This window comes from Mirounga angustirostris, unplaced genomic scaffold (genome assembly GCF_029215605.1).
Source record: "Mirounga angustirostris isolate CCGP_5_RB_7025 unplaced genomic scaffold, mMirAng1.0.hap1 SCAF_1, whole genome shotgun sequence".
Lineage (NCBI taxonomy): Eukaryota > Metazoa > Chordata > Mammalia > Carnivora > Phocidae > Mirounga > Mirounga angustirostris.
Window position 1 is genome coordinate 18,704,221 of NW_026991709.1, and position 26,189 is coordinate 18,730,409.

At 39.5% G+C, this 26,189-nt stretch overlaps 1 protein-coding gene across 8 annotated transcripts in view; it reads left to right on the forward strand.

Annotated features, from left to right (window-relative positions):
- The window catches only part of APP (amyloid beta precursor protein), a 258,489-nt gene that overhangs the window by 161,045 nt on the left and 71,255 nt on the right, over nucleotides 1–26,189 (forward strand). For all 8 annotated transcript variants that reach the window (XM_064579840.1, XM_064579848.1, XM_045902608.3 and 5 more), the window contains 3 exons: nucleotides 10,704–10,837; nucleotides 16,212–16,286; nucleotides 16,981–17,139. In XM_064579840.1, the coding sequence (XP_064435910.1) occupies nucleotides 10,704–10,837; nucleotides 16,212–16,286; nucleotides 16,981–17,139 (368 nt within the window). The remainder of the gene's footprint in view (nucleotides 1–10,703; nucleotides 10,838–16,211; nucleotides 16,287–16,980; nucleotides 17,140–26,189) is intronic.

Here is a 26,189-nt window from a genome sequence, read left to right on the forward strand (position 1 = left end):
ATGAGGGGCTCGGGTGGCTCAGTTGAGTAAGTGTCTGACTCTTGATTTCAGCTGAGGTTGTGATCTCACTGTTGTGAGATCGAGCCCCACATTGGGCTCTGTGCTCTCTCTCCCTCTGCCCGCACATGCGTGTGCTCGCTCTCTCTCAAATAAATAAAATCTTTAAGAAATATATAAATTTGGGCGCCTGGGTGGCTCAGTTGGTTAAGCGACTGCCTTGGGCTCAGGTCATGATCCTGGAGTCCCGGGATCGGGTCCCGCATCAGGCTCCCTGCTCTGCGGGGAGTCTGCTTCTCCCTCTGACCCTCCCCCCTCTCATGCTCTATCTCATTCTCTCTCTCAAATAAATAAATAAAATCTTTAAAAAAAGAAAAGAAATATATAAATTTCTTTTTTATCTTCGTGAAGTTCTTGTGTCCTCAGCTCTCCCAAAGATACCTTGAAAATCTCATAATTTTCTCTTCTGCAGTAATATTCTCCCACTACTTGTAGTGTATTTGGGATCATGACACCTTTCCATGACACGCAGGAGGGTGAAGTAATTTTGGCAGCTCTATTTTCTTGTCTACCTACAGAGACTATTCATCACAACAAGTGTAGGGTTCTTCAGTGCTAGTACAAACAGACTAGAGAAAGCATATAATTTCTAGTTATTTATAGCCTGTGCAGCAATGCTATCTTATTTTTAGCAAAGTTACACGTTTGAATTAAAGAAGTCACATCATCTGGAGGTCAAATGCAGATAGCAGAATGTAGTCAGAGAAGTGAGCCCAACAAGAAGGTGAACAAGCCCATTTGATTTGGCAAGCTGGGCTTGCATGTGGCTCTTTCACGAACCTAGGGTTTCACTGGAAGGTCTGTCTTCACCAAAGTGGTTGATTTTATGGGTTTCTCAGTTTGAGTTGCTTCTAGTCAAATAATAAATATGAATGGGATAGAAAAAGCTCCGCAGTTAAACTACTGTTAACATTGCACATGTGGAGAAAATCTGTGATGGTGTACGTTATAAATACAATCATTTTCCTGTAAAAACATATTATAATCTTATTTCTGGATTTTAAATCCTTGTCATAAAAACCAATTTTAATTATTGCAATTTGAAGGAACACTGATTTGTTATTGTTGTTGTTGTTGTAGATAAGAATCTAAACCACAGATAAAAAAGAGAGAAATAGGCTAAGAGCTTTCATTTTACTCATAAACTTGTGGATTTGAAAGCTTTATAAAATATTTTTCCTGTTTAAGAATAAAGTATCTGATGAGACCAGAGTTGTTTCTGACATTAATTTGGTGTCTGCCCATTTGTGTTTGTGAGCAACAATTAATCTTAGATTATTAATAGGTAAATATTTATTGATTAGTTTATGTTTCAAATATGAGAGAATGATTTTTTTTCCTAGCATTCTCCCTATCAGATTGCATCTCAAAAGGCAAACCGACTGACTCCTTAATGGCATTTAATGTGACACAGAGCATCATGCCAGGATTTAGTCAGCTGACTGCACCAAAGGGTCTGGCCAAAGAGAACAACAAATGACCCATTTTTGGCTCTCTTGTAGCGAGTTGTGACACAGACAATACCTAAACCAAGGCCTCTCAACCTTGACACCACTGAAGTCTGGGACTAAATGGTTCATTCTTGCAGTTGCTGTCCTATGTATGGAGGATGTTTAGCATCTTCTCTAGTTTCTACCCACAAGATACCACCCCAACTATGATAACTTCAGCTGTCTCCAGACTTCGCCACATTGTGTCCCGAGGCAGGGAGGGGCAAAATCATCCCTTCCCCCCGCCCCCCAGCTGTTGAGAGTCTCTGATCTAGACTAGGTAAGCCCACATCTGATTCAAAGATATAACTAGGCTGGTGTAAACAAGCAGACTTCCCGTGAACTTGAGGGCCTGTGGATGTGTTGAATGTCAGAAGCCTGTAGTTCTTGACAGATGTTAATGAATTTGTTAGACCACCATCCTAGCTCTCAGTGTGTACGAGGTAAGGTAGAAATTGCTGTGCTGAATGTAGGGTAGTTAGAGGCCTCATAGTCTTTCTACTCTAATATGAGCACTACTAGGGAAACAAACTAAACCAGCAAACCCCTGGGTTGGAAGTACATGGTTCCCCCAGGCACCACCCCCCTCCTCCTCTGTCTGTTTCACAGAATCCCAGCATATGCTAGAGAACGGCCATCTGTAGCGATGCCACATGGCCTTGCCACACAGATCCCTTGGCATCTAGGGTGTACCTTGGGATCATGTTTATGGCCTTAGGGTCTCTGCAAAGGCTAGATCTGGCCTCATGCAGGATCCAGAAGGGGAAAAGATTGTTTTTTACTCATATCACAATGGTCGAGATAGAACAGACTAATGCACTTCCAGAGAATATCAAAATAATGAGGACATACCAAATCAGGCCAAATCACCATCCCCAAGTTCTAAGGCCACTGCCTGAGAGGCTCATAATTTGCAAACTCACTGTGCAGCCTTTGAATGGAATGTGCCACCTTCACCCCAGAGTTGTTATATCCTGTTTCTAACACCCGGGCATTCAGTCTTTGGCCAGACTTGAACCATTGTTCTCAATCACACTGCACTTGTTCTTCTGATTGCGAAATAGCAAATATTAGTTCCCATTAGCACATTCTTGAATACAAATGGAAGTATGATATTTTTATAAGACTGCCAAGCATTATTAATAGTAATTAAAATCATTAAAAAGATGGGGGAGTGCATTAAATTACATGTCACATCAGTGGCAGTAAAATCTGTTAGACTGACACTTAGTAGAAGCCACATCTTTGGTATCGAGAATGATCAGAATGAAAATGGCTTTTTCCTCCAAGCTATCATAGGGACAAATCCCTAAAATGGACAGGAATTGATTTGCTCAGCAAACCAGCATTAAAAAAAAAAGACTCATTTATTCAGAACAATAAAAAATGCTCATTATATATGTGCTCTGTTCTTCAGCTATTTCCAAAGAAGTGTAAGTAGATAGTTTAATAAAAGGTTTGGCGAAAATTTTCCATAAAAGACCAGAGAGTGGATATTTTAGGTTTTGCGGGCCGTATGGTCTGTTACACATACTCAACTTGGAATCATAGCGTGAAAGCAGCTACAGACAATAGGTAAACAAATACAGCTATGCTCAAAAAATATATATAGATACATTTACCAAAAGAAGACCAGTATGTCAGCCTCTGATTTAATAAAGCTATCACTTCTGAGCTCAGGATGTGCTGGTGCTAAGCTGGGTATTTGGGACACCAGCCAAGTAGACCTGGTTCCCTGCTTCCAATAACTTGACAGTTTTATTGATGAGATGGGACCCAGGCGTGTGATAGGACTAAGTAACAATATAAAGTAAAATATACAAGTGTAGGGAAAGACTGGTGTGGAAGGCCAGAGCAAAATGAAATTGGTTTTATCCTTAAGACTTCCACAGAGGTTAACAGCTCTGTCTGGCTTTTCCTGCTACAATTTCTTTGAAAGTAGATAATATTGCAGATTCAGACTTTTTGAACTCCTCTGTTGAGTGTTGAGCAACTCTGACGGGTCATCTGTTTATGACCCACCATTTATGAAGCTGAGAATAGCTCCCAACACCTGGACAGGAAACAGTAACAGAAGGGTGAGATGGTTCTGGAGGCCAGTTACAACTGCTGTTGCCTCCCATGTGGTTTTTAGATTCAGACTTGAAGTTGCTCTTAAATTTGGGTGCATGGCGCTAAATTGCAGAGAGAGATTAATAAAAATGACGCCAGCATTCATTCTTTGACGCTCCTTTCACATATTTGACAAAATTCCCACATCTAGGACATGTCCGTAAGACATAAAAAAGAAATGTGGCTCGACTAAAGTAAACACAGCTTAGATTACACTTTTATTACCTTATGTCCACACGATGCATTGACAGTCTAACTATGATCCCCTGACTATAGAGCCTAAAGCAAGGGTGCGGTGGGGGGAGAAGGGCCTTTGTTCTTTTTTCTTTTCTGTTTTTAGAGAGTCTGGACCCATATTTAAGGGTCACACTCTGTTTTCACATTACAAGTGGCTCTTCTCGCCTGGACTTGGTGGATGCGATAAATATTTGAGTTCAGTGCCTGGTAGGGATTTTAGTTACTTTGGAATTAGAGAAATGGAAAGGCTTTTTTCTTCTCGTTAACGTCAGGGTGGCCATCTGCAAGCTCTACCTTGTTTCCAGATTGAATTTTCACCTAAAATCTTTCTTTATAGGTTTATATTTCACCTATCTGCGAATGATCCTCATTGCCACCTCAAATATAAACCACAGCCATTTCAAGCTGCCCTGTTACCGGCTCTGTGTTAAATAGCAGTGTTGATGATAAAGCAATGACTGGTATACGTCTTAATTTACTTTCGTCTTCCCTTGTCAGTGCTGTAGAGATAAACTGCCTTTCTCCTGACGAAAGGAGACTAACCAGATTTTCGTTAGAATCTAACATTAGTATATCGACCCAATGCCATTCACGGGCCTCTGTTTGGGGAAGCATTCTGCCTCATCGCCTGGTGTGGATAGTCAGTTTCTGTTTGAAGGTGGGGTTACAGCTCCTTTTGCATCCTGAGCCCTCCTTGACCATAAAAACGTATCTCCTCAAGATTGAGGAAACAAGCGAGTATCAAAATGATAGGGGCAATTCTTCATGATGTCTGTAGTGTTTCGACTCCATATAGTCTCTGCCTGGCATGAAATGGAATACTATGTAGTGATGATACAGTCGAAACTGAAATGAACTAAAAATGTGGCCTAAGTTTTGATTTATTGGCTGAATTTGATCATGTCTGTGATACAGAGGTCCTCCAAAGAGGCAAGGGGAGCGATTTCCACTGCATTCTGAAGATAATACCAGTTTTCACTTTGTTTTGAAGTAACTTTCCTAAAAATTAATGAAGTTTTCTCAGGGGACATGCTGGAAGCGACATGTTTCACTGGCATCATGTCGCCACTGATGGTGGATGTATTTTGTTACGGGAACATTGGGGGCAGCACCAGGGTTCATTAATAAACTGAAAGCAATGGGGCGCCTGGGTGGCTCAGTCGGTTAAGCATCCGACTCTTGATTTCAGCTCAGGTCATGATCTCAGGGTTGTGAGAGCGAGCCCCACACTGCGGGGCTCTGTGCTGGGTGTGGAACCTGCTTAGGATTCTATGTCTTCCTCTGCCCCTGCCCCCCACCCCCCACACGGGCTGGCTCGCTCTCTCTCCCCCCCCCAAAATATGAAATAAATAAATAAATAAAATAAACTGAAAGAAAATGTGTACACACACCCCCTCCATCCACCAAAAAAGAAAAAGAGAGCTCTGATAGGCACTAAGAGAGATTGCAATGTGAAGTGGAAATGTTGTGACATACATTGGTGCAAAATTACTAAAACTGAAATGAACTCACACACCTGTGAAAAGAATTTCTATCTTAGTATCTGATTACCTTTGCAATGAGAGAAAGAAGCCAATCTGTGATTCATCTTATGTCTGGAGGGAGGGGGGAAGAGCCTTCCATGAGAACCCCTCACCCTCTGCTGCTTTGTCCCTCAGCAGACAGTGACCCTCCGAAAGCATTCCGTCACATCTTTCCCCTCCTTAAAACAACTCGCATTGGCTCCTCACAGCCCTTACCTGATCCGTCCCCACCTTTCCTTTCTGCCTCTCGCGCTTCTCTCTCCCTTGCTCCTTCAGCTCTGGCCACACTGACCTTGCTTGTCCTAGAATTTTCCAGGCACACTCACCTATTAGGGCCTTTGTGCTAGTTTCTGCGTCTCCCAGCAGCATTCCTCCAGCAGGTGACAGGGAAGTGGGGCTTCAGCTCTTTATCTACACACACCTTCTCAGTTAGACCCAGGCTGGCCTTTCACCCACCCCCGGCTCCCTTTCCCCACACTCCTGACTCTTCCCAGCCCTGTTCTAGTTTTCTTTTTCTCCATAATACAAATCACATTCTAACAATGTGACTTATTTTTATCTGGGGTTTTTTTTTTTGTTTTTTTTTTTGAGGTAATTGTTTCTCTCACTAGAATATAATTCCATAAGAACAGCAGTCTTTGTTTTGCTCGTTGGTTTTTCCCGTATGTCTCACATTCAGTATGGGTGGTAATATTTGTTAAACAGAGGAATAAAGGAATGAACAAACACACTCAAGGTGGCATGGTCTACATCCGAGCTGCTGTCTCAGCTTTTCAGATAGCTCTGACCGCCCAGGGTTGCCAAAAAAAAAAGCAAGGATGAAGCTTCTATGGAAAGTATTAGTCATCTAGAATGCACTGAATTTTTGGAACCAGAGTGTTTACCTTGAGGCAGTAATGTGCTGTGAGCTGGAACTGCTTTTCTGTAGCATTTGTTTTTGCTTGGTATTACATTTAGATACCCATTCTTGATATTAAGGTATATCCTACCATATTTTACCAGGCTGTTAATGAGACTAAGAAAATCAATATGAAGGTCATTTGAAAAGTTAAAAGCCCATGCGTAGATGATGGCAGGCTGCTAATGATGTGGCAGCTAGAGGTTAAAACCCAGAGCTAAAGGTGTTTAACCCTGAATGTTTAGTCTAGTTTTCTGCAAAAGGGGAATATATCCAGCGAGCTTGCTTGCAGAAGGCACAGATGAGCCCGTCTGAGCAGGGGCCAAAGGCTAAAAGATCATCCAGCTTCGCGCTCTGTGGGATCTCTCGCATGACCCCTGTCTCATAACCCTACTTCTGCTGAAATGTTGGGTTGAGGTCATTTGCAAGATAGCATTCAGGGCAGGAACAGCTGTTGGATAGAAAATAGTTCGACAGATATCATAGCGAAGCATGTTTTTTGCCAATTCATGTTTGTTCATTAACAAAAGCAAATACTTTCCGGTGCCCCAGACATATCGATGGATTACCTCTTTTCTGCTCTAAATATTAACTTTATAAGCCTTTTCATAGTTTACCTAATCCTAAATTCAGACGTATTTGTGGGTCAGAGATCTGAGGAATTAGGTTAAATGCACAATAAATGTAATGGAGTAATTTTTCCTTCCCCCCACACATTAAGTGAGGACACGTGGAAAGTGCCTCATGCAATAGAGGCTAATCAGTGCAGGCTGTTACTATTTGGCCAACTTGGAAATGTGAGCTGAGATCACAGTTTCTAAGGAGCCTCAGAGGTCTCTGGACAGGGTGAACTAACTGCTGTATGGTAGCTTAAAAAAACACAAAGTAAGCCCTCGTAAGGCCAGTTTGTTTCTACTTTCTCCATTGTGAAAATGACCTGTGCTTTAAATGACCTGCAATAAACAGCTTCCCATTCCTGTGCACCTTGGAACATTACCTGTCCGTTCCTTGAGCCACTCTTTTCCCAAAGGAAGCACCTTGAAAGGGCAGGGACAAAGGGCACAGGTTTCCTGTCCCTGCCCCTGCCCCCTGTCCTCGTTATCATGCGTCTGGCCTACCCTGGACTTCATCACAAACCAACAGCTGTTCCTGGTGTGATCATGTCTTTGGGATGTGGGGATATTAGAGAAACAGAAGCTGAGCTCTATGTGCAAACTCCTCCTTAAAATGTTCTCCCCTTCCCCCTACCAGCTGCAGGGTAGTGATAATGAAATATTAAATTCATTTTCAGATATCAAGATGTACCATCATTCTTCTGTCCTTGACTGGACAGTGATCTGGTTTGCTGGTTGGTAGGAATACAGGAGAATTTCACTCAGGCTAATTGAGATGGAGTGTTAGTGTGAATGGCTAAAATGCTTGAATTAAAGATTAAAAGAAAGACAGCTTCCTTTAAAGTCTTCAGCGAGAGGCAATAACAAGGGCCGCTTACAGGGATTTACTCGAAGAGAAATACAGGATTAAATGGAATAAATCAATAATACAGTATTTGTATTTATTTCCACGTGCCTAAAAAGAAGGTTTAATACTTGAAATATTCTTAATCCTATTAAATATACCTTGCATGCTCATTTCTCTAATATTCTTTTATTCCTAATATTACAAAGCTACATTTTAACATAAGTTAATGAGATTCTACTGACTCAGATTTCAGTGTTTATCTCCTTTCCATAAAACAATAGACAGTGTTTGCAAATCGTAAGAATTGGAGAAAACCATACAATTTGCCAGCCGTAAAAGTTGGGTGGAGAACTTTCCTACTTATATAGTAACTTCTGTAATTCCAGTTTTAAAAGAGGGTGCTGTGTTATGGTTATAACACTTAACAGCCAGCCAGCTATCTTGATCAGTGAAAAGAACCCCAAACATTCACACATTTTCATTTATTCAAAGTGGAAAATATGGTCTGCCTAATTCTGTCATCCTGCCGGATTGTACTGTGCCAAAAGAACTTTAACGTGTTCGTGTTTAAGCTGTACCCACAAAGATGAAAAAACAATTAAAGCCACAGGAAACAAATTAAAAATGCTAAACATCACTTCCATTTCAAGTGGGGAACATTGATGAAGTTAAATATACTTGCATATTGATTTGCTTAAATTTATGCAGAAAAACACTTGCCTGTGGTTTTCTTTTTAAAAAAAAAAAAAAGGTTTTAAGTTGAAAATTACTTCTCAGTCTTAAAAATTCAGGACTCCTTTTCAATCATTTGTGGGCCTTTTATAGGGGTTATACCAAAGATCTTTTAGAAAAATATATATTCTTTTTCCTGTAGGTGGTACCTCATGGTCCTTTGTGTAATTCATTTTCACTGGATGCGAAATAAGAGTAGCTCATTTTTTCTATGGTTTGCATAAGCTCTAAGATTTGAATGACATGTGATAAGCGAAGGGAGAGAGAAGAGCACTAAGGACGTATATACCACCTTAATGCATGGGGTGGCATTTCATTTTCCCCGTGCACCGAGGATGCTGGCTGAGAGATGAGGAAACGGGCACAAACTCATGTGACCTGCCCTGGGTCACAGATAGTCTAAGAAAGACTAAAAACAAGGTGTGCCTCATTGCAAAGCTTATTCTCCTTTTCCCCTTTCACTGCTCCCTCATCTACTTCATCTACCACACAGAAGATGGGGGCAGATGCTTTTTAATCTCTAATGCCCTGTGCCAGTCCCACACCTGTGGACTCACAATCCCCTGGTGGAGGCAGAGGGCTGAACACACAAGTATTTTGAAAAATAACCCCAGGCATACGCCCCACCTCCTTCCTTCCGCTTGAAAGCACCCTCTGTGTGGATACCTACACTACTCTTATTTTTTTAAAAAATTATTATTACATAGTGATGAAAGAAGAAGGGAAGAATTCTGAGCAAATATTTCGCTTAAAAATTAAAGACCTTAATTATGTAACAAAAAAGCGTCTGGTTTTGGTTGAAATCTTGAAGCCTTTGGACTGTGAAGATTCCAGGGTTTTTTTCTCAAAGCACGTATAAGAGACATTTATCTTAGAATTTCTTTTCACGGGGCGCCTGGGTGGCTCAGTCAGTTAAGCATCCCAGGGCCCTAGGATCGAGTCCCGCATCAGCCTCCTTGCTCAGCGGGGAGTCTGCTTCTCCCTCTCCCTTTGCCCCTCCCCCTGCTTGTGCTTGCTCTCTCTGGCAAATAAATAGAATTAAATTAAAAAAATTTTGTTTCAAAATGATTTAGCCACAAATACTTCTCATTTAAGTCCTCTTTGGGATATCATATCTCAAAGATGGTAGTCAATAATTAGATAAAAATCAGTGAAGAAAAATACTTAGAACTTTGGTGATATTTGAGTAATCTTTTGAATAAAATACTTAAGTTGATTTGACCTGAAAGCATAGTGAAAACACCTAATTTCACTGTTTTGGTTGAACATACTCTATTCTTTAAATCAAAATCTTTTTTTCCTTTTTTTTTTTTCTTGTAAGCTCATAAATGCTTTGAATTCCCACTAATCATTACTAATCTTTTGGAAAACTGCTTGTATAGGGCATTACAATTCACTCGGCTCATGAGTTAAAATATTTTTGTTTTATAGTACGCTTTTCAGTTTTATGGATATTTATGTTTCCACATAATTTAGCAGTATATGCTGCAAGTCAGTCGCATTGCTTAGCAGTTTTAGTTGAATTCAAAATAGAAATCACTTCCTTTTTGACAGCTAGTATAATGAATCGGCTGACTGTTGTCAAATTTTGTGAAGGCAGAAGGGTCCTTTTGAATCCAGAGAGAGATTCAGAAATGCATTTATTGACGTTTACGGGGTTTGGGATAGTGTTTCAACCACTTTGTCACAAAAGATAGCTTTGAAATCCAGCTATCGGAAATACGTGGTGTAGAATTTACCTTTACTCTGTGGTGTGGTTATTCTGCAGTACACCGATTCTGAGATTTCTTCGGTGTCTGTAGGAATCATAAGGTGCAATATTGATAACGTATTTTACTTTGAAGTGTATTACAAAAGTTAATTTAGCAAGCATAGGGATCTGGGACAAAATGTCTGTATTAAACACCGGCTGGTTTTGCTCTGTGCATGCCTGTTTTGCAAAGAATTTTAAATGTACCACTATAATCGCAGAATGGGCTGTTTTATAGATTTTCCTTCACCCTATACTGAAAGGGGTGAAACATTTGTACTGTGCTGGGAAATGTCTCACGGTGTTCTCTTCAACAGCATTAACTTCTTGTATGTGCTTCCCTACTAAATTCTTTGTTCTGCAGTAAACGGAAAATATGGCTTTCTTTGAAATGATTGGACCTTCTGTTTCTCTTCTCAAACCTTCTTCTTTCTACTTTCTAGTTCCTACCACGGCAGCCAGCACCCCTGACGCCGTCGACAAGTATCTTGAGACACCTGGAGATGAGAATGAACATGCCCATTTCCAGAAAGCCAAAGAGAGGCTGGAGGCCAAGCATCGCGAGCGAATGTCCCAGGTAAAGTGACTTTTCTGTCCTTCAGTTTACAATAAAGGGGAAATCTGGACTTGGCCTCTGCCTTGAAGTCTCCCTGGGGGTTCTGTGGCTGATGAATGCCTAGGGGCAGGAGGGGTCTGTAATTTTAGCCAGATCTTTAAAGACAAAGTCTTAGTTTTAAATGTTTGCTCTAAGGGTACCAGTTTCAGGTTTTTAGAATCCTCCTTGAGCATGCCACCTAGGAGAGATGCAGTCACACTAAGTGTAGCAGGATTTCATAAGCACAGATTAAATTATGTCTGCAACATTCTCTCTGGTTTTATTACTTTGTGTATACTTAGCCCTGTAACCATGCTGTTGTAAATTAAAATCCCTTAAAATGATCTGTAGTAAAGATGAATTTTTTTTATTAGATGCCAAAGTATTATAACTTTGAACCTCACACTTCTTGCAAAGCTAATTCATAGGGCCATAGGAACTTAAAAGCAATGTGAACCATAATGATCTTTTGCCATCTTGTTTCATAAATGATCAATAATGCAACAGTGGTTCAAGACTGTGGCTTCCCACTCTAGAACAAAGCAATATAAGAAACACAAGAGATGGCATTTGGAACTAGAAGCTTTCTTGCTCTTGGTGCAGTGCTCTTCTCACTACATTGTTTGGCAAACCCTGGCTTGTTTGCTTGTTTTTTAGCAGATTCTTTATGAAACAAATTGGAAAATTTTTTTAAAACCTGACTAATTTATATCTAATAATATCAATTACAGTTCCTGATATGTCATACCAGTTGCTGGATATTGTATTTATTACAGATAAATATTAATTTTAGCCCTTTCTCAGATTATTCATTCATTCATTCATTCATCATTCATTCAACAAATATGTATCAGCACTTCCTTGTCAATTACTGCCTAACTTGAAGCCTACAATTCAGAGTGAAAAAAAAAAAAAATAGGAAAAGTCAGATTTAAGGAAACATAAATGAGTGAATGAGGAAATCTCTCAGGTCAAAGTCAACCATTCCCTTTTTTGGTGTTAATATTTTATAGTAAATATCAGAAGGTATTACTAATTTTGGCAATATTTAGCACAAATACTTAAAAGCTTTCATAATAGACATTAAATAGGATTCATGAATGAGTCTGCCATATATTTTCTAAGATCACAGGAAGTCTTTAGAAGAGTGCATTAATTATGGGCTTTAATTTTCTGTATTTTCTGGTGTTTTGACATTTGAGGCCTTACTAACTCTAGGGAGACTGCCCCTCCCACGGTTCGCCAATTCCTAGAGGTAGCAAATGGCTAGCCTTCGGGCACACCTTTCATAATCAAACCAGCCTCTCCAAAGCCCATTTCCCCCGGATACCTTCTTCATCTTGCTCTTACACTCTGACCCACTCTCCACCTGCCCACTTTAAGGCTAGGCACCAGACATCTAGGGACAGACCCTATACCCCTATACCAAAATTGTTCAAACCAGCCAAATCTAAGCCTGCTTCACCTGCTTACCATGACTCGCCCACTCCTTCCCAAGGAAGCCACAGACTCCTGGCTACATTTTCCCCTCACTTCCTCTGCCTCCTGACCCACCCTGGTGCTTCTCCGCCTTCCTTCCCTCAGTGGCATTGCATGGCGTCTCCTCTTGGGAACTGTGTGTGAGTAATAATCTTTTCAATGGCATCTGTCTCCTGATCTGTTGACCTCACTATACTTGAATATAATAAAACCTATATTTTATTTACTTATTTTAATAAAATCTGTATTTTAAAGCAACTGCTTAATGTATCTAGAAAGACACAACACAATTTCTTTTTTTTAAGACGAGTGACCATGATGCTTGGATTTATTTTGGAATAATAACAAGGGAGGGGAAAAAGAGTTAAAATACTTTGGCTCTGGAATATAATGTGCAATTGTAGTTGTTGGCCATGATGAGAACCTAAAAGCAAGTTGAACTAGGAAGCTAGGTAGAGTGGAATAGTGAGGTTTCACCTGAAGGCAGTTCTTCTAGAAAACAGGATTTTTCATTAGGAAAAACACTGTTAAGAAAGCAGTTGAGTTGTATTTATTGCCCCCAAAATGGCATCTTTTAAACTTAAATCCTATCTCACTGTTTGCTTCTGAAGCTTTCAGAGCCTTCTCACTGGCCTCAAATTCCATTTCAGGGTCAATGAAGTCCAAAAAACGAATAATAAAAAAAGATAAACACTGAAAGCTCCCCTTGGCATCTCCAGTGCCAAGTAACTTATTAGTGACTTTTTGTTATACATGTCAGTTTCAGATATTCTAGATCTTTCCTGGAATAGTAACTTAGTTTTAGTTTAGCACATCTATTTAACCATATAAATTTTTATGGAATTTCTTCATCTTTTAGTTATTAACTATATCTGACCTAACTTAAGAGATGCAATCTCATTCCAGTGGTCACAGGAAAGAGAGACACCTGAGATTAACACTTACCTTCATAATCAGTGGTACTGAATTCTGTTTGCCTTTGAACTTGCCTGCCTGCCTCTCAAATGTCTATTGGTATTAGTTGTCATTTTCTCTACAGGAAACAGCCAAGTCTTTGAAGAGCCATAAATCTGATGATACTGATACTTTTGTTCATTCAGTGGGAAATTGCTTTACAAGAATATATGGAGCAACCTGAGAATTTTAATTTATTTTTATTGTAATTTTTGTTACTATTTGTTTTCTTATGAATACAGAGATTTGGGGGGGTTGGTATTTGGGGGATTTTGGTATTTGGTTGTTGGGCATCATAACTAAACTTGTAGATTTCTGTTGCCATATGTTCTGAATAGTATCTAGCAAATAGAAGATTCTGAAAAGTTTATAAATGTTTTTATATATTTATATATCCTATAATAATTATACATACTACTTATGGACTTAGCGGTTTTAATATATACTTAAAATGAAATTCTTCAAAATGAAATTTGACCTTTCTCTGAATTTATTATTTTTAAGATAAGCATCGATATCTTAGGAATAGTCCTTTTCCTGTCACCAAATACAAGGAAACTTAGCTCACCTATTGAATTTACCATTGAACAATTTTATATAATTATATATATAATTTATCTATACTTATATGTATATATAACATTATATATCTATATATAAATTTATATATTATATATAACTAGATATATTTATATAATTATATAGCTATATAAGAATATAATTTATATAAATCACATATATATAATATATATGTAATTTTTATATTTTATAATGGCAAATTGGGCCATAGATGATAAAAACATGGTCCTTAGAGCCACAAAGATCTTGGTTTATATCCTTCTCCATTTTTTTTTTTCCTCCATGACCTTGAGCAGTTGACTTAATCTGGTCCATAAAATGGAGATCACCATAACTAATCCCACAGATTTTATAAAGCACTTATTTACGTAGCAGATCTGCAGTAATGTTACCTAGTATTGGGACACCTCAGTGGTAGCCATTGTTCAGAGAGATGTTGAGCCTACGGTGTGTGTTTATCTTGCATTACATAGGCCTAGGGTGATGGTATCAGTGAATTGTTTTATTTGTGAGGGTATAGGATATTGTTACATTGCTCTGAAAATCAAATTCAATTTCATTGTTTATTTTCAATTTATTAACCAGATAAATCTCTCTAATTATTCCATGTATTTCCCTAGCTCAAAGTTTACAGGCCAGGTTCTGAATGTGCAAGGTGGGATGGTAAAAATGTAAAGATATGCAGGAAATCAGTTTTCACATTCCAGTAAGACATTTGGCTTCTCAAACTAATTTTGAGATTCCTTGCCTGAAGAGTTCATGGTAGAGTACTGCCACTGTGAACATTCTCAAAGCAGGAAATTGAAATATTTTTATTGCAAGCTGCAAGCCTTATCTCATCCATAAAGCAAAGGTAATCTTCAGTAGCCCCCTCCCTACAGGTGCCCTTCATTAACTCTTAGAGACTCCGAAGCATCCAGGACAGTATGTTTCTTTTCTTTTGTATTCTGTTCTTATTCATAGCAGTGGGGCATTTGTTCTAATTTTGTTGTGACCTTTTTAAGTTATTTTTTTTACATGTTCTTCAAGTATAGTAGAAAATTCACTCCATTCTATTTTCTCCATAATTTCATAAAAAGAACGCTAGGAAGCTAGTCTTATATCATATACAGCAAATTAATGCTAGATAATAAAATACCTAAATAAAAACCCACATAGTGATTTGATGTTTTATCTCCTAGAAATTCTCTATCAGTAGTTTTTTATCCAAGTCTCTCTCTCTTTTTTTATCTTGAAGGATGTCAGAAAAATCCATTCCTTAGGGATAAATACCCATAAATAACAGGCTCTTGTAGTACAGAAATCAGGTTCTTTCATGCTTTGTATGTCTGCAAAGTATGAAAGTACACATCTGTCAGCAGACGGTTCTATTGCTTACTTGATCTTCTACTCTTTATTTCGCCTGGCTCAGTTATGAGTTGCACTTAAAAAACCTCTGCCTGACAGCGAGTAGTACACTTGAAAAGGAAACGCAGCCGTAGGTGGTTAAGAATCTAGTATCATTTCACTTCAACAACATGTAGAGCTGCAGACCTCTCCTCTTGGCATTCAGGCCAATGAATAAACCTCTCTCAGGGTAGTCCTGGGTCAACTTCAAGGACGAGATGAGGAAGCTTTCTTTCCCTATCAAACAGATTAGCCTGGTTACTAAATTAGCATTACTTGCCAAAAATGCGTTTTGCTACGTCCGGAACATTATAATGTGTACTGTCTTGGAATTTCTGGAGATACTTCGGATATTCTTTGCTGTTCATGATGGGGGTTGGTGAGCAAAAGGCCCTCACTACCCATCAGTGGCTCTGAGGAATTCTGACAATGGAGGCCTTCTCTTCCTTCCTCCATCGTGTACTTCTTTTTGGTAGTGTGTTCGTGACGTGTGCACACGCATAAAATGTTCATGCCTTCCCCTGCTTTACTGTTTGAAATTTTATAACTTGCTTTCACAGAAGAATAAAACTAACGCACTCAATTTAATGGTGGAAATCCTTGTTCAAGAAATATACACACACACACACACACACCTTTTATGAATCGTTGACATCTGTGCACATCAAACAAAATGACTTTCAGCCATTTCTGAGGAAAAGAGAAAAAGACCATCTGTGTTTCAAAGGGCCATGTTCCTTCAGTAAACGTGATCATTTATGTTTAATATACTGCTACGATAGATGATCTACATCTTAGCTGGAGGTCAAATAAATTGTTCTGAGATAGGACTGGAATGGGATCATTTTTTGAAAACATTCAAAATGTCAAGTTCAGAAAGAAAATAATGTCTAATTAAATATAAGTTGGAAAAAAAAGAACTGATGATTTTAAATTCAAATGTTTTCTCATTTTGTAGGTCATGCGAGAATGGGAAGAGGCAGAACGACAAGCAAAGAACTTGCCTAAAGCCGACAAGAAAGCAGTTATTCAGGTAAAACCCAGGCCACTTCTCCACCCAGCAGTGCAGGCCTTACACATTTTCCAGCATCTCTGGAGGATTGTTTGTATTCCCATCAATTTGGACTATTGCTCATCATTGTCCAGTAATTCAGTTTCTTAAACCTTTCCTTGTATTTGCTTTTAATTAGCTCAAGTCATAATTCATTTCCATAAAACTCTTATTGTTACTTGCCGTCTGCTTTTTATCAATCATATATCATTTTAATGGCCAAAATCTGTTGCTGATGCTTCCCTTGACAAAAATTACACCATGATTAGAATTTGTAACAGGAACTCCTCTCAAAAACTACCTCCGAGGAAACTGTGATTCTCCTGGTCATTTCCTGAAATTAAAGTACTTTGAGTAAAAGAGGAATTTTTTTTTTTTTATTTGCAACAGAATTCAGAGTCTTAAGAGCACAGAAATTTATCCTGTGTTACGGTTAGTCAAATCCGGCTTCAGGGACCATATAAAATAATGATTTACGGTGAGAAATCAGGTTTGGGGATGGGGTACTGGATAAGGGAGGAAGCCCATAAAACATGCTGAATTAGTCAAAATGTGGGCATGACCATAAATCTTTGAGTGAAATGAAATACGTTGCCCCTCTGGAAACACTTGGATTTGCTGCCCTATCCCGCGTGCTCCGTCCCAGACTGACGTGTGCGTGTGTTTGCAATGGCAGCACTTCCAGGAGAAGGTGGAGTCTCTGGAGCAGGAAGCAGCCAATGAGAGGCAGCAACTGGTGGAGACGCACATGGCCCGAGTGGAAGCCATGCTCAATGACCGCCGCCGCCTGGCTCTGGAGAATTACATCACTGCCCTGCAGGCCGTCCCTCCTCGGGTAGGTCTCCCAACTGCCTTCAGGGCACCGCACACACGGGAGGCCTGGGGACCCTGGGGACTCTGGGGACCGAAGGCCACGAGAAAGAACGTGACAAGTGTTATGAGCACCTCAGTTCACCTTGTCCTGGAGGTTATGTTGTGGGGTCACGGGGTAGCTGCCTGCACAGGGTCATCTCAGCGCTGTAGAACTCACACCCTTCCACAGAGCGGTCAGACCTCCCAAGCCAAGTCAGGCTTCCCAAGTGACTCACTGCGCAACACCTGACCCAAGTTGACATGGCTGGGGCGGTGACATTTCATGGGCCAGCTGAAGTCAGGGAACCACAAAAGCTGGCAAGATTCTTATAAATAACCAAGCCTTGCTTCCTCATCTCATGACCTGTAACCGAGTGTCATGAAGAGTTGGGATTTGGCCGAGTTGTGAGGATTTTTAAAGTCCTAACAGGAGCTAGACCTCAAGTTTCCTGCTCAGAGCAGCATCCATAGTCTCCGAGGGGAAGCCCGAGTCAGTCGTGGTGTCAGCTTATGTCAGGAGGCGTCAGGAGGCTTATTTGAGGTTTTCAGCAATATATGCGCAGAAAGGCTTACCAAGCAATGCAGGTACATCTCCTCAATGAGGCTTCATGGGAGAGCTTACTTTCGACATAAGAAACATTCTGTGCATTATGTCTGTTTGTTCTATCTGTTACTGAGTAAGAGACATTAAAGTCTCTGACATTTTCTCATGTGATGCTATCAGGTTTTGCTTTTTGTATTTTGAGGCTTTGTTTTTAGGTGCATAAACATTGAGAGTTGTTACGTCCTCCTTCACCCTCCCCTTCTCATTACGAAATGCCCTTCTTCTCCCAGGTAATATATTTTGCTCTGAAATTACTGTATCTAATATTAAAGCTATTTCAGCTTTATTTTGATTAATGTCATCATAGCATATCATTTTTCCATCCTTGTACTTTTATTTAACCTAAATGTCTTTATATTTGATGTGCATTTCTTGTAGGCAGCATATAGTTGGATCTTGCCTTTTAGTTGAGAAGAATACTTCTTGAAGTTATTGATACAGTTATACCTAAATCTGTCATCTTGCTGTGTTTCCTATTTGTCCCATATGTTCTTTGTCCCCTTTTCCTCTTTTTCTTTTTCTTTTTTTTTTTTTTTTTGCCAAATTTGGACTAAAAGAACGTTTTTTGTTATTTTCTTTTGTAGGGTCTTGAGCTGTAACTCATTATTTTGTTATTTTACTATTTGCCTTAGGGTTTTAGAAAATATTTCTAACAGTTCACAATATTATACCAGTACAAATGATATTATGCCATTTCAGGTACATTAGAAGAACCTCATACTCAAATTCTTTCATTTCCTTTTTCCCAATCTTTAGGCTGTTGTTGTCATACTTTTTTCCATACTACATTATTGTTAATTTTCTTTTAAATGGAAAGTTATCTTTTAAAGAGTTTTACATCATAAGAAGAACATTTACCATTTCTGGTGCTCTTTATTCCTTGCATAGATCCATCTGGAATTATTTTCCTTCTACCCAGAGGACTTCCTGTAAAATTTTTTTTAATGCATGTAGATTGGTAAAGAATTCTTTTGCTTGAGTGTATCTGAAAAGATCTTTATTTCACCTTTGTTTTTGATAGACATTTTTGCTGGGTATAGAATTTTAGGATGAAGTTTTCTTCTTCAGCCATTTTAATGATATTCCATTGTCTTACTTGCATTGTTTCCCACAAGAATAGTTATATCCTTTGTCTCTGTAAATAATATATCTTTTTTATTATATTTTTTTCAGGGAGAGGGGGAAGTGGGCAAAGGGAGAGAGAGACTCTTAAGCAGACTCCACACCCAGTACAGAGCCTGAGATCATGACCCTGAGATCATGACCTGAGTGGAAATCAAGGGTCAGATGCTTAACCAACTGAGCCTCCCAGGCACCCTTATCTTTTTTTTTTTTTTTTTTTAATCTGGCTGCTCTGAAGATTTTCTCTTTATCACCAGTTTTGAGTAATTTGATTATGATGTGCCATGGGGATTTCAATCAGCCGTTAACCCCATCTGGCTATTTTTCATCTCGAACATTTCATATCTAGAAGTTTGGTCTGGTTTTTGTTTGTTATTTTTATATATTCCATTTCTTAAGTTTTTGAACCTGTGGAATGTATTATATATAGTAACCTGTAATATCTTTGGTTGCCACCTCTAACATCTGTGTCAGCTTTGGGTCAATTTGATTGATTTTTTTTTCATTATATGTGATATTTCCCTTCATCATTTCATACCTAGTAATTTTTTATTGGCCATCAGACATTGTGAAGTTTACCTTGAGTGCTGGGTACTTTTATATACCTCTATTCTTGAGCTTGGTTCTGCAATGTTGTTAAATTACTCAGAAACAGTTTGAGCCTTTCGGGTTTTGCTTTTAAGACTTGTTAGGTTGAGGGGCGCCTGGGTGGCTCAGTTGGTTAAGCAACTGCCTTCGGCTCAGGTCATGATCCTGGAGTCCCGGGATCGAGTCCCGCATCGGGCTCCCTGCTCAGCAGGGAGTCTGCTTCTCCCTCTGACCCTCACCCCTCTCATGCTCTCTCTCTCATTCTCTCTCTCAAATAAATAAATAAAATCTTTAAAAAAAAGACTTGTTAGGTTGGGATCAGAGCAGTTATCAGCTTATGGCTCCTTCTTCTCCAATATGGAGGTTAGGATTCTCCTGAGTAATCCGCCATGAGTACTGTTTTCCCATCTGGATGGTGGGAACAGGTGCTATTCCTGACCTGTGTGAACACCAGGCACTGTTGCCTCTAATCCATTTGGATGGTTTCTTCCCCCCGGCCTCGGTTGGGTTCTTTTACTTGCATGCCCTGATCATTACTCAGCTACTTTCTCAAGGGGCATTGCATGCAAATCTGGGCAACTCTGTCCTCCCAGCACTGTCCTGCAATTACTGGCTGCCTTCGTCCTTCTAGACTCACTCACCTACCTTAACTGTGGGGTCCACCAGGCTCCAGCTGGTCCTGCACATGGAGTGACAGCTTGGAAATGCATGGCAACAAGCTTGAGTAGTCGGAGAGCTCATATCATTCGTTTCCCTTTTCACAGCATTCACTACCTGCCACCTGATGTCTAATATCTTTTAGAAACATAGTTCTGTCTATTCTGGTTGTTACAGGCTGTCCGGTAAATCTGGTTCTCATTACTCCATCTTGGCTGAAAGGAGCAGTCTACATATATTATGGAACAAAACCAAATAGCCACCCACTTACACTGATGCCCCTTATTTTGATTCTTTTTCTGCTGATGTTACAGCACAGAAAGCTCTGAGGAACCCTAAAAGAGCTTCTGGTACTCTTATACAGATGGTGAGACAGGATTGACCCTGTTCCACCATTGACATCACTGAGATCGAGTGTCTGGTTCAGGGTGACACCGCTACCCTGGTTAACGGACAGGGTGGAGCTCCGAATCACAGCTGACCACCACAGTGCCCTCTTACTAGACCACGCTTCCTCTCTGAACAAAAAGCTTTTGAAAAAGAATATCACATTAGCATTTTCATTTTCTAGTCAGAAAAAAAAAATCTCTGTCCTAGCACTGTTCAGTAAAATTCTGTTTACATGCATTTGGAGAAAAGTCCCTTGACTCCTTGGTCCTCTTTTTATAGAAGACTCAGTTTTGGGGTCAGAGCCATTGGGATCCTTAGCCAAGGCAGGGCAGGGGGGTGGGTGTTGAGACAAGAATCTTAATTGCTGACATTTAGTGGAGTGTTCCAGCCAAAAGTCCAATCTCCAAAGGAGGGTCTTTGCTATGTGGACATTGATAGAGCTAAATATAAGATGAGGACCGAATGGAGTCCTTAACAAATGCACCTTTCAGAAGTTTCAGTTCCGCCCAATCTGCCATCACAAGAAAGACAGTGATGAGAAGAATATTTGCCAAAGCTTCCTGTGTTACCAGGGGGGATCATTTCAGACTGGTCATAATCGTGCTTGTTCTGGGCCTGTCGATCTCTTCCTGTAGAATTAAACATCATGTTTATTTGAAATAAAAATTAAAGACTGGATTAGGGAGAACTGTTTTACTGTCCAAAAAAATCAGGGGCACCTGGGTGGCTCAGTCAGTGAAGCATCTGCCTTTGGGTCAGGTCATGATCCCAGGGTTCTAAGATGGAGTCCCACGTTGGGCTCCCTGCTTCTCCCTCTCCCCCTCCCCTTGCTCGTGTTCTCTCTCTCTCCCTCCCTGCCCCCCTTCTCTCTTTCACTCTCTCAAAAAAATAAAATCTTAAAAAAAAATCGGATTGTTGTTGACTGATCCAAGAAGCCTATTGAATTCTTACCTAGACATGCGTAAAACTTTCCCATGTAATAAAAACTGGGGCTGGATAGTCACAGGCCTACAATCTTGGCATTACCTGCCATTTCTGTTAAGTTAATGAGTTTTATTTAAATTTTATTTTGAGTGTTTAATGCATAGCTTGATACGGCACTTAGCTCTGTACTTTGGAAAAATGCAAGAAAATTCTAAGTCCATTTTTAAGAACTTTTCTGTATTGCTGTTGAAAGACAAATCAAAAAATAAATAAATAAATAAGGGGTGTGCCCGTTACTGTCTGAGGAACGTCATGTCTTATATTGGAACCATAAATAAATTTTTCTGAGATCTTCATCATACTTAACACAGTGCCTAGAAAATATGAAATATTCAGTAAATGTTAGCTGAATATAAGGAAATTAATTAGTCAAAGTTTTCTTTTCCTGTGGATTCTACAGCTGAGAGCACCTTCAAAATAATTATCCCATTAACGCTGACCATATTCCACCAGTCCCAGCCTTTGCCACATGGGAATCTGAAACAACATGGATTGTTTCCATGGTCTCTCTGAGGCTGAGGTTTAATCCATAATTTTATCTACATTTTCCAACTCGAGCTTGGAAGTATTATGTGATGATGTTTTTGTGCAGCTAGAATGCCTTGCTGTACAATGAATTTCATTTATAAGTCCCCATGTCTGTGTGTGTTTTATGTTCTAAATTTCCTGTTTCATGAATTTTGTGCCTGCTGGCTGATCCAGTAAATGGGTAATCTACAAGTGCTTTGTTTGAAGTATACGTAGAATTTTGCAGTATCCAAATACTTCCAATATTACAAGAGATGAAGCAGTTGCATTTTCCTCAGGAATAGTTTGGTCTTTGCGCTCAGCATAAACTCTTAATCTATAGAGGACTAGTGACTCTTCTAAGGATCGGCCCCTTTAATTTTTTTCACTTTTCTTAAAGTTTCTTTGGAAGGGGCGCCTGGGTGGCTCAGTTGGTTAAGCAACTGCCTTCGGCTCAGGTCATGATCCTGGAGTCCTGGGATCGAGTTCCGCATCGGACTCCCTGCTGAGCAGGGAGTCTGCTTCTCCCTCTTCCGCTCACCCCTCTTGTGCTCTCTCTCTCACTCTCTCTTTCAAATAAATAAATAAAATCTTAAAAAAAAAAAAAAGTTTCCTTGGAAAATCAGAGTTATCCTCCCCCCTCACCCCCCGCCACCTCCCAAGAAATGTGAAATTCCTCTCCAGAGTTGCATCACACAATGGATCACTACCAAACTCAAGTACTTCCTAAAACTAAATTATCATTATTCAAGACTTCTACCTGTGCTTGACTTCCTACTTTCTCAGAGCTCCTATCAAGCAACTTACAGCCTCATGAAAGATGAGCTGAATATGGTCTGAACCTTCCTTTTTGTAGCTGTCAGGATTCTCTTTCCTAGATGGAGAGAAGACAATGATACCGCCTGACTGTCCAACATTCTCTGCAATCTGGAGGGCAGTTAGCCTTAAGCAAACTCCTGTGCAGTTAAACTAAAGACTAGATAGGAATTTCTGTTTAAAATAAAGCTTCCCATGGTAGGCTTAGGTGTGGGAAAACTCAGGAGCTCCTAATTAGTAAGAACTGAAATGTGTTAAAAGATGAGAGACGAATTATAAAAGCTTTCTTTGTAATTTTGAGCTTTTTGGTATCTTTATAGATAGGATGTTACATCTCCCATTAGACAACATCCTAATTATTATCCTGACTGCAACAATTCTTTTTTTAAGATTCATTTATTTATTTGAGAGAGAGAAAGAGAGAGAGAGCGTTGGGGGGAGGGGTGGGGAGAGAGAGAATCTCAAGCAGGCCACTTAATTGACTGAGCCACCCAGGTGCCCCCTGACTGCAATGACTTTTAAGCATTTTCTACGTGGAAGTGAGAATTAGAAAATGTTTTCATGTATATCTGTCTTGTCTCTGTGCCATTGGTGTGTGTTGTTTTTATTTCCAGTGTCATAATTGCAGCCATCTTCACACTAAAATTAGTTTCATGCTTATATCTGATACCTCACATGCAGATTCTCAACATTCAGTTGAGGGGGAAGAAGAAAATTGGCACTTTCTTTAGCACCAACAGCTTTGCTTTCTCATTTCTGATTAGTTTGACCAAATGTTAAATTTTCCTGAGATTCTGGAAAACTGCCACATAGAATTCTTTGGTAGAACATTAATGTAATGATCTGTGAGATTTATCATCAAAGAACATGATTTGTCCCAAGATGGAGATTTGGTGCATTCTAACAGCAGGGCAATAAATGTTCAATAAGAAGCAGCAAAATAAAGGACAGAGATTAATATTAATGGGTGCAAAATTGAGGTGCTTAACTTTGCCATTTTAAAAAATTTTTCAAAAAAAATAAAAAATAAAAAATTTTCATGTGATATTGCAAACTCTCCTTCTCCCTACAACTCTTCATTTTCTGCTAATCACTTTGGGTCAAAAAAGAGATGTGAGCATTTATAGAATATGTGTAGAGAGCATGTATCTACATGCCAAGGTAAATACGGTACAATCTGCACCTCAATATAATGGATGGTAAATAAGTTAAAAAGTATTTGCCTAGTTCTTAATATTGAAGGCACTGAAACAGAGAAATCCCAAGATGTTTAAGACATTCTTCCCTCAAGATTTTGATACAACAGAAATTTTGTAATGCCGATCTGAATATACTTAAAAGACTGCTATGTTGAAAATCACCTTTGAGAAATGTAAATAATTATCTTATGCCTTATATATATATATATATATATTAATTTTTTTTAAGATTTTATTTATTTGAGAGAGAGAGAATGAGAGACAGAGAGCATGAGAGGGAGGAGGGTCAGAGGGAGAAGCAGACTCCCCGCCGAGCAGGGAGCCCTATGTGGGACTCGATCCCGGAACTCCAGGATCATGACCTGAGCCAAAGGCAGTTGCTTAACCAACTGAGCCACCCAGGCGCCCTATCTTATGCCTTATATATGTATTATCCATCCATTCATCATTCACTTTTAGTTGAGATTTGTAAAAATTGGTGAGCACAAGAAGACTCATTGACTTGAGAGCTTTTAAAGACAGACCCAGTAACAAACAGGTGGAAAGGAAAACAGGAGGATTAGCATTCATTGAACAAAATCCTGTAGACTATGTTGAGTGGTTTGTGGCCTGTCAATATGACCTCCTTAACCTCGCTTTGACTTTTTACCAGGCTCAATAGACAGATCTTCTAAACACCAATGGAAAGTATGTAAACAAGAGACACTAGTGCTTTCTGTTTTTAATTGAATTAAGTTAAATAGAAAATTATGAAGTATGGGGCGACTGGGTGGCTCAGTCAGTTGTGTATTCAACTCTTGATTTCGGCTCAAGTCATCATGATCTCAGGGTTGTGAGATCGAGCCCTGCATCAGGCTCTGTGCTCAGTGTGGAGTCTGCTAGAGATTCTCTGTCTTCCTCTCCTTCTGCCTCTTCCATCCCATGCTCTCTTGCACGCTCTCTCTCTAAAAATAAAAATAAAAATCTTAAAAAAAAAAAAGAAAATTATGAAGTATGTAGGAAAGGTATTAGCTTGAAAGCTGTCCTGTGCCTCTGAATCCATATTCATCACCAGATTCCCTCCACAGCAAGCCCTCCTTCATCACTGCCTTTAAAGTCAAAACAGCTCATCAAATGCTGTCAAAACGTACAGCATCGGGATGCCCTATCTCATTCCAGCATAGGTTGCATGTACAGATTTAGAGATTAATAACTGTTTGCATTTCATCCTTCAAAATCAAAACCCATTATGAAAACAAATATTTCATTTTTATAGACAAATGCATAATAGCACATTATTTAATGATCCACAGGCCATTACCTGCCGGGCATTATAGACATCTACCCTGTTAGAACAGATAGCAACAAGGAATCTTCTCCCAAGAAACATGTATGCACACATACAGAATTACACATGGGTTTCAGGGAGTTCACTTATTTTGTGAAGCTCATCCACTGATCAGTTGCATTTGTATTTATATAAGCTTTGTCTCAAGGTATTTCACATTAATGTTTCCACTAGGTCAAGGCACTGTGGTTAGCGGGAGTATGACGAGAAGGTGAAATTAAATATAAATGTCCATATCTCTGAGCATGGTGTAACCAGTTAGAGGATGTGGGAAGCAAAAATGCCAAAACTTAAGTATGAATATGCAAAATTAAAACATATTATTGTAACTCTCTTCTAAAAAGTCAAGATTATGTCACAGTTGGCATTTGTCAGGTAATCAGACCGTTTGACAAATCTTTTCAAAGGTCTGTGATATACTTTCAAGCATCCTTTGTTTATGGTTTCTTCTGCAGCTCTCTGGGCTTTGCCTTCTGAATTATATTAATCTGTTCATCATTAAGAGCTTTGGCATGGCTCACTCCTTGACTAAAAAAGAATTGAAGACCTGCCCTGCAAGTCCAGGGAATTTCTGGCCCTTCTTTGCTCTCAGCTTGGTTGATCTAAGCTCTGTATCCAGTGTATGCTAGAGTTGGTCCAAAAGTGTTGATCCTGGGCTTTGGGTCAGGTCCTGAATTCTAGTCCTGTATGCTGTCTTCACTGATTTATAGCTGTGGTCCGTGTAACTTTACTCTCAATATTCTGACACCAAATGTATGAGCTTTTTTGCCCCTCACATTAATTCTGACACTAACAGCCCATCGTAAGCATAGGCCCCATAGGTTAAGGGCCCAGCTCAG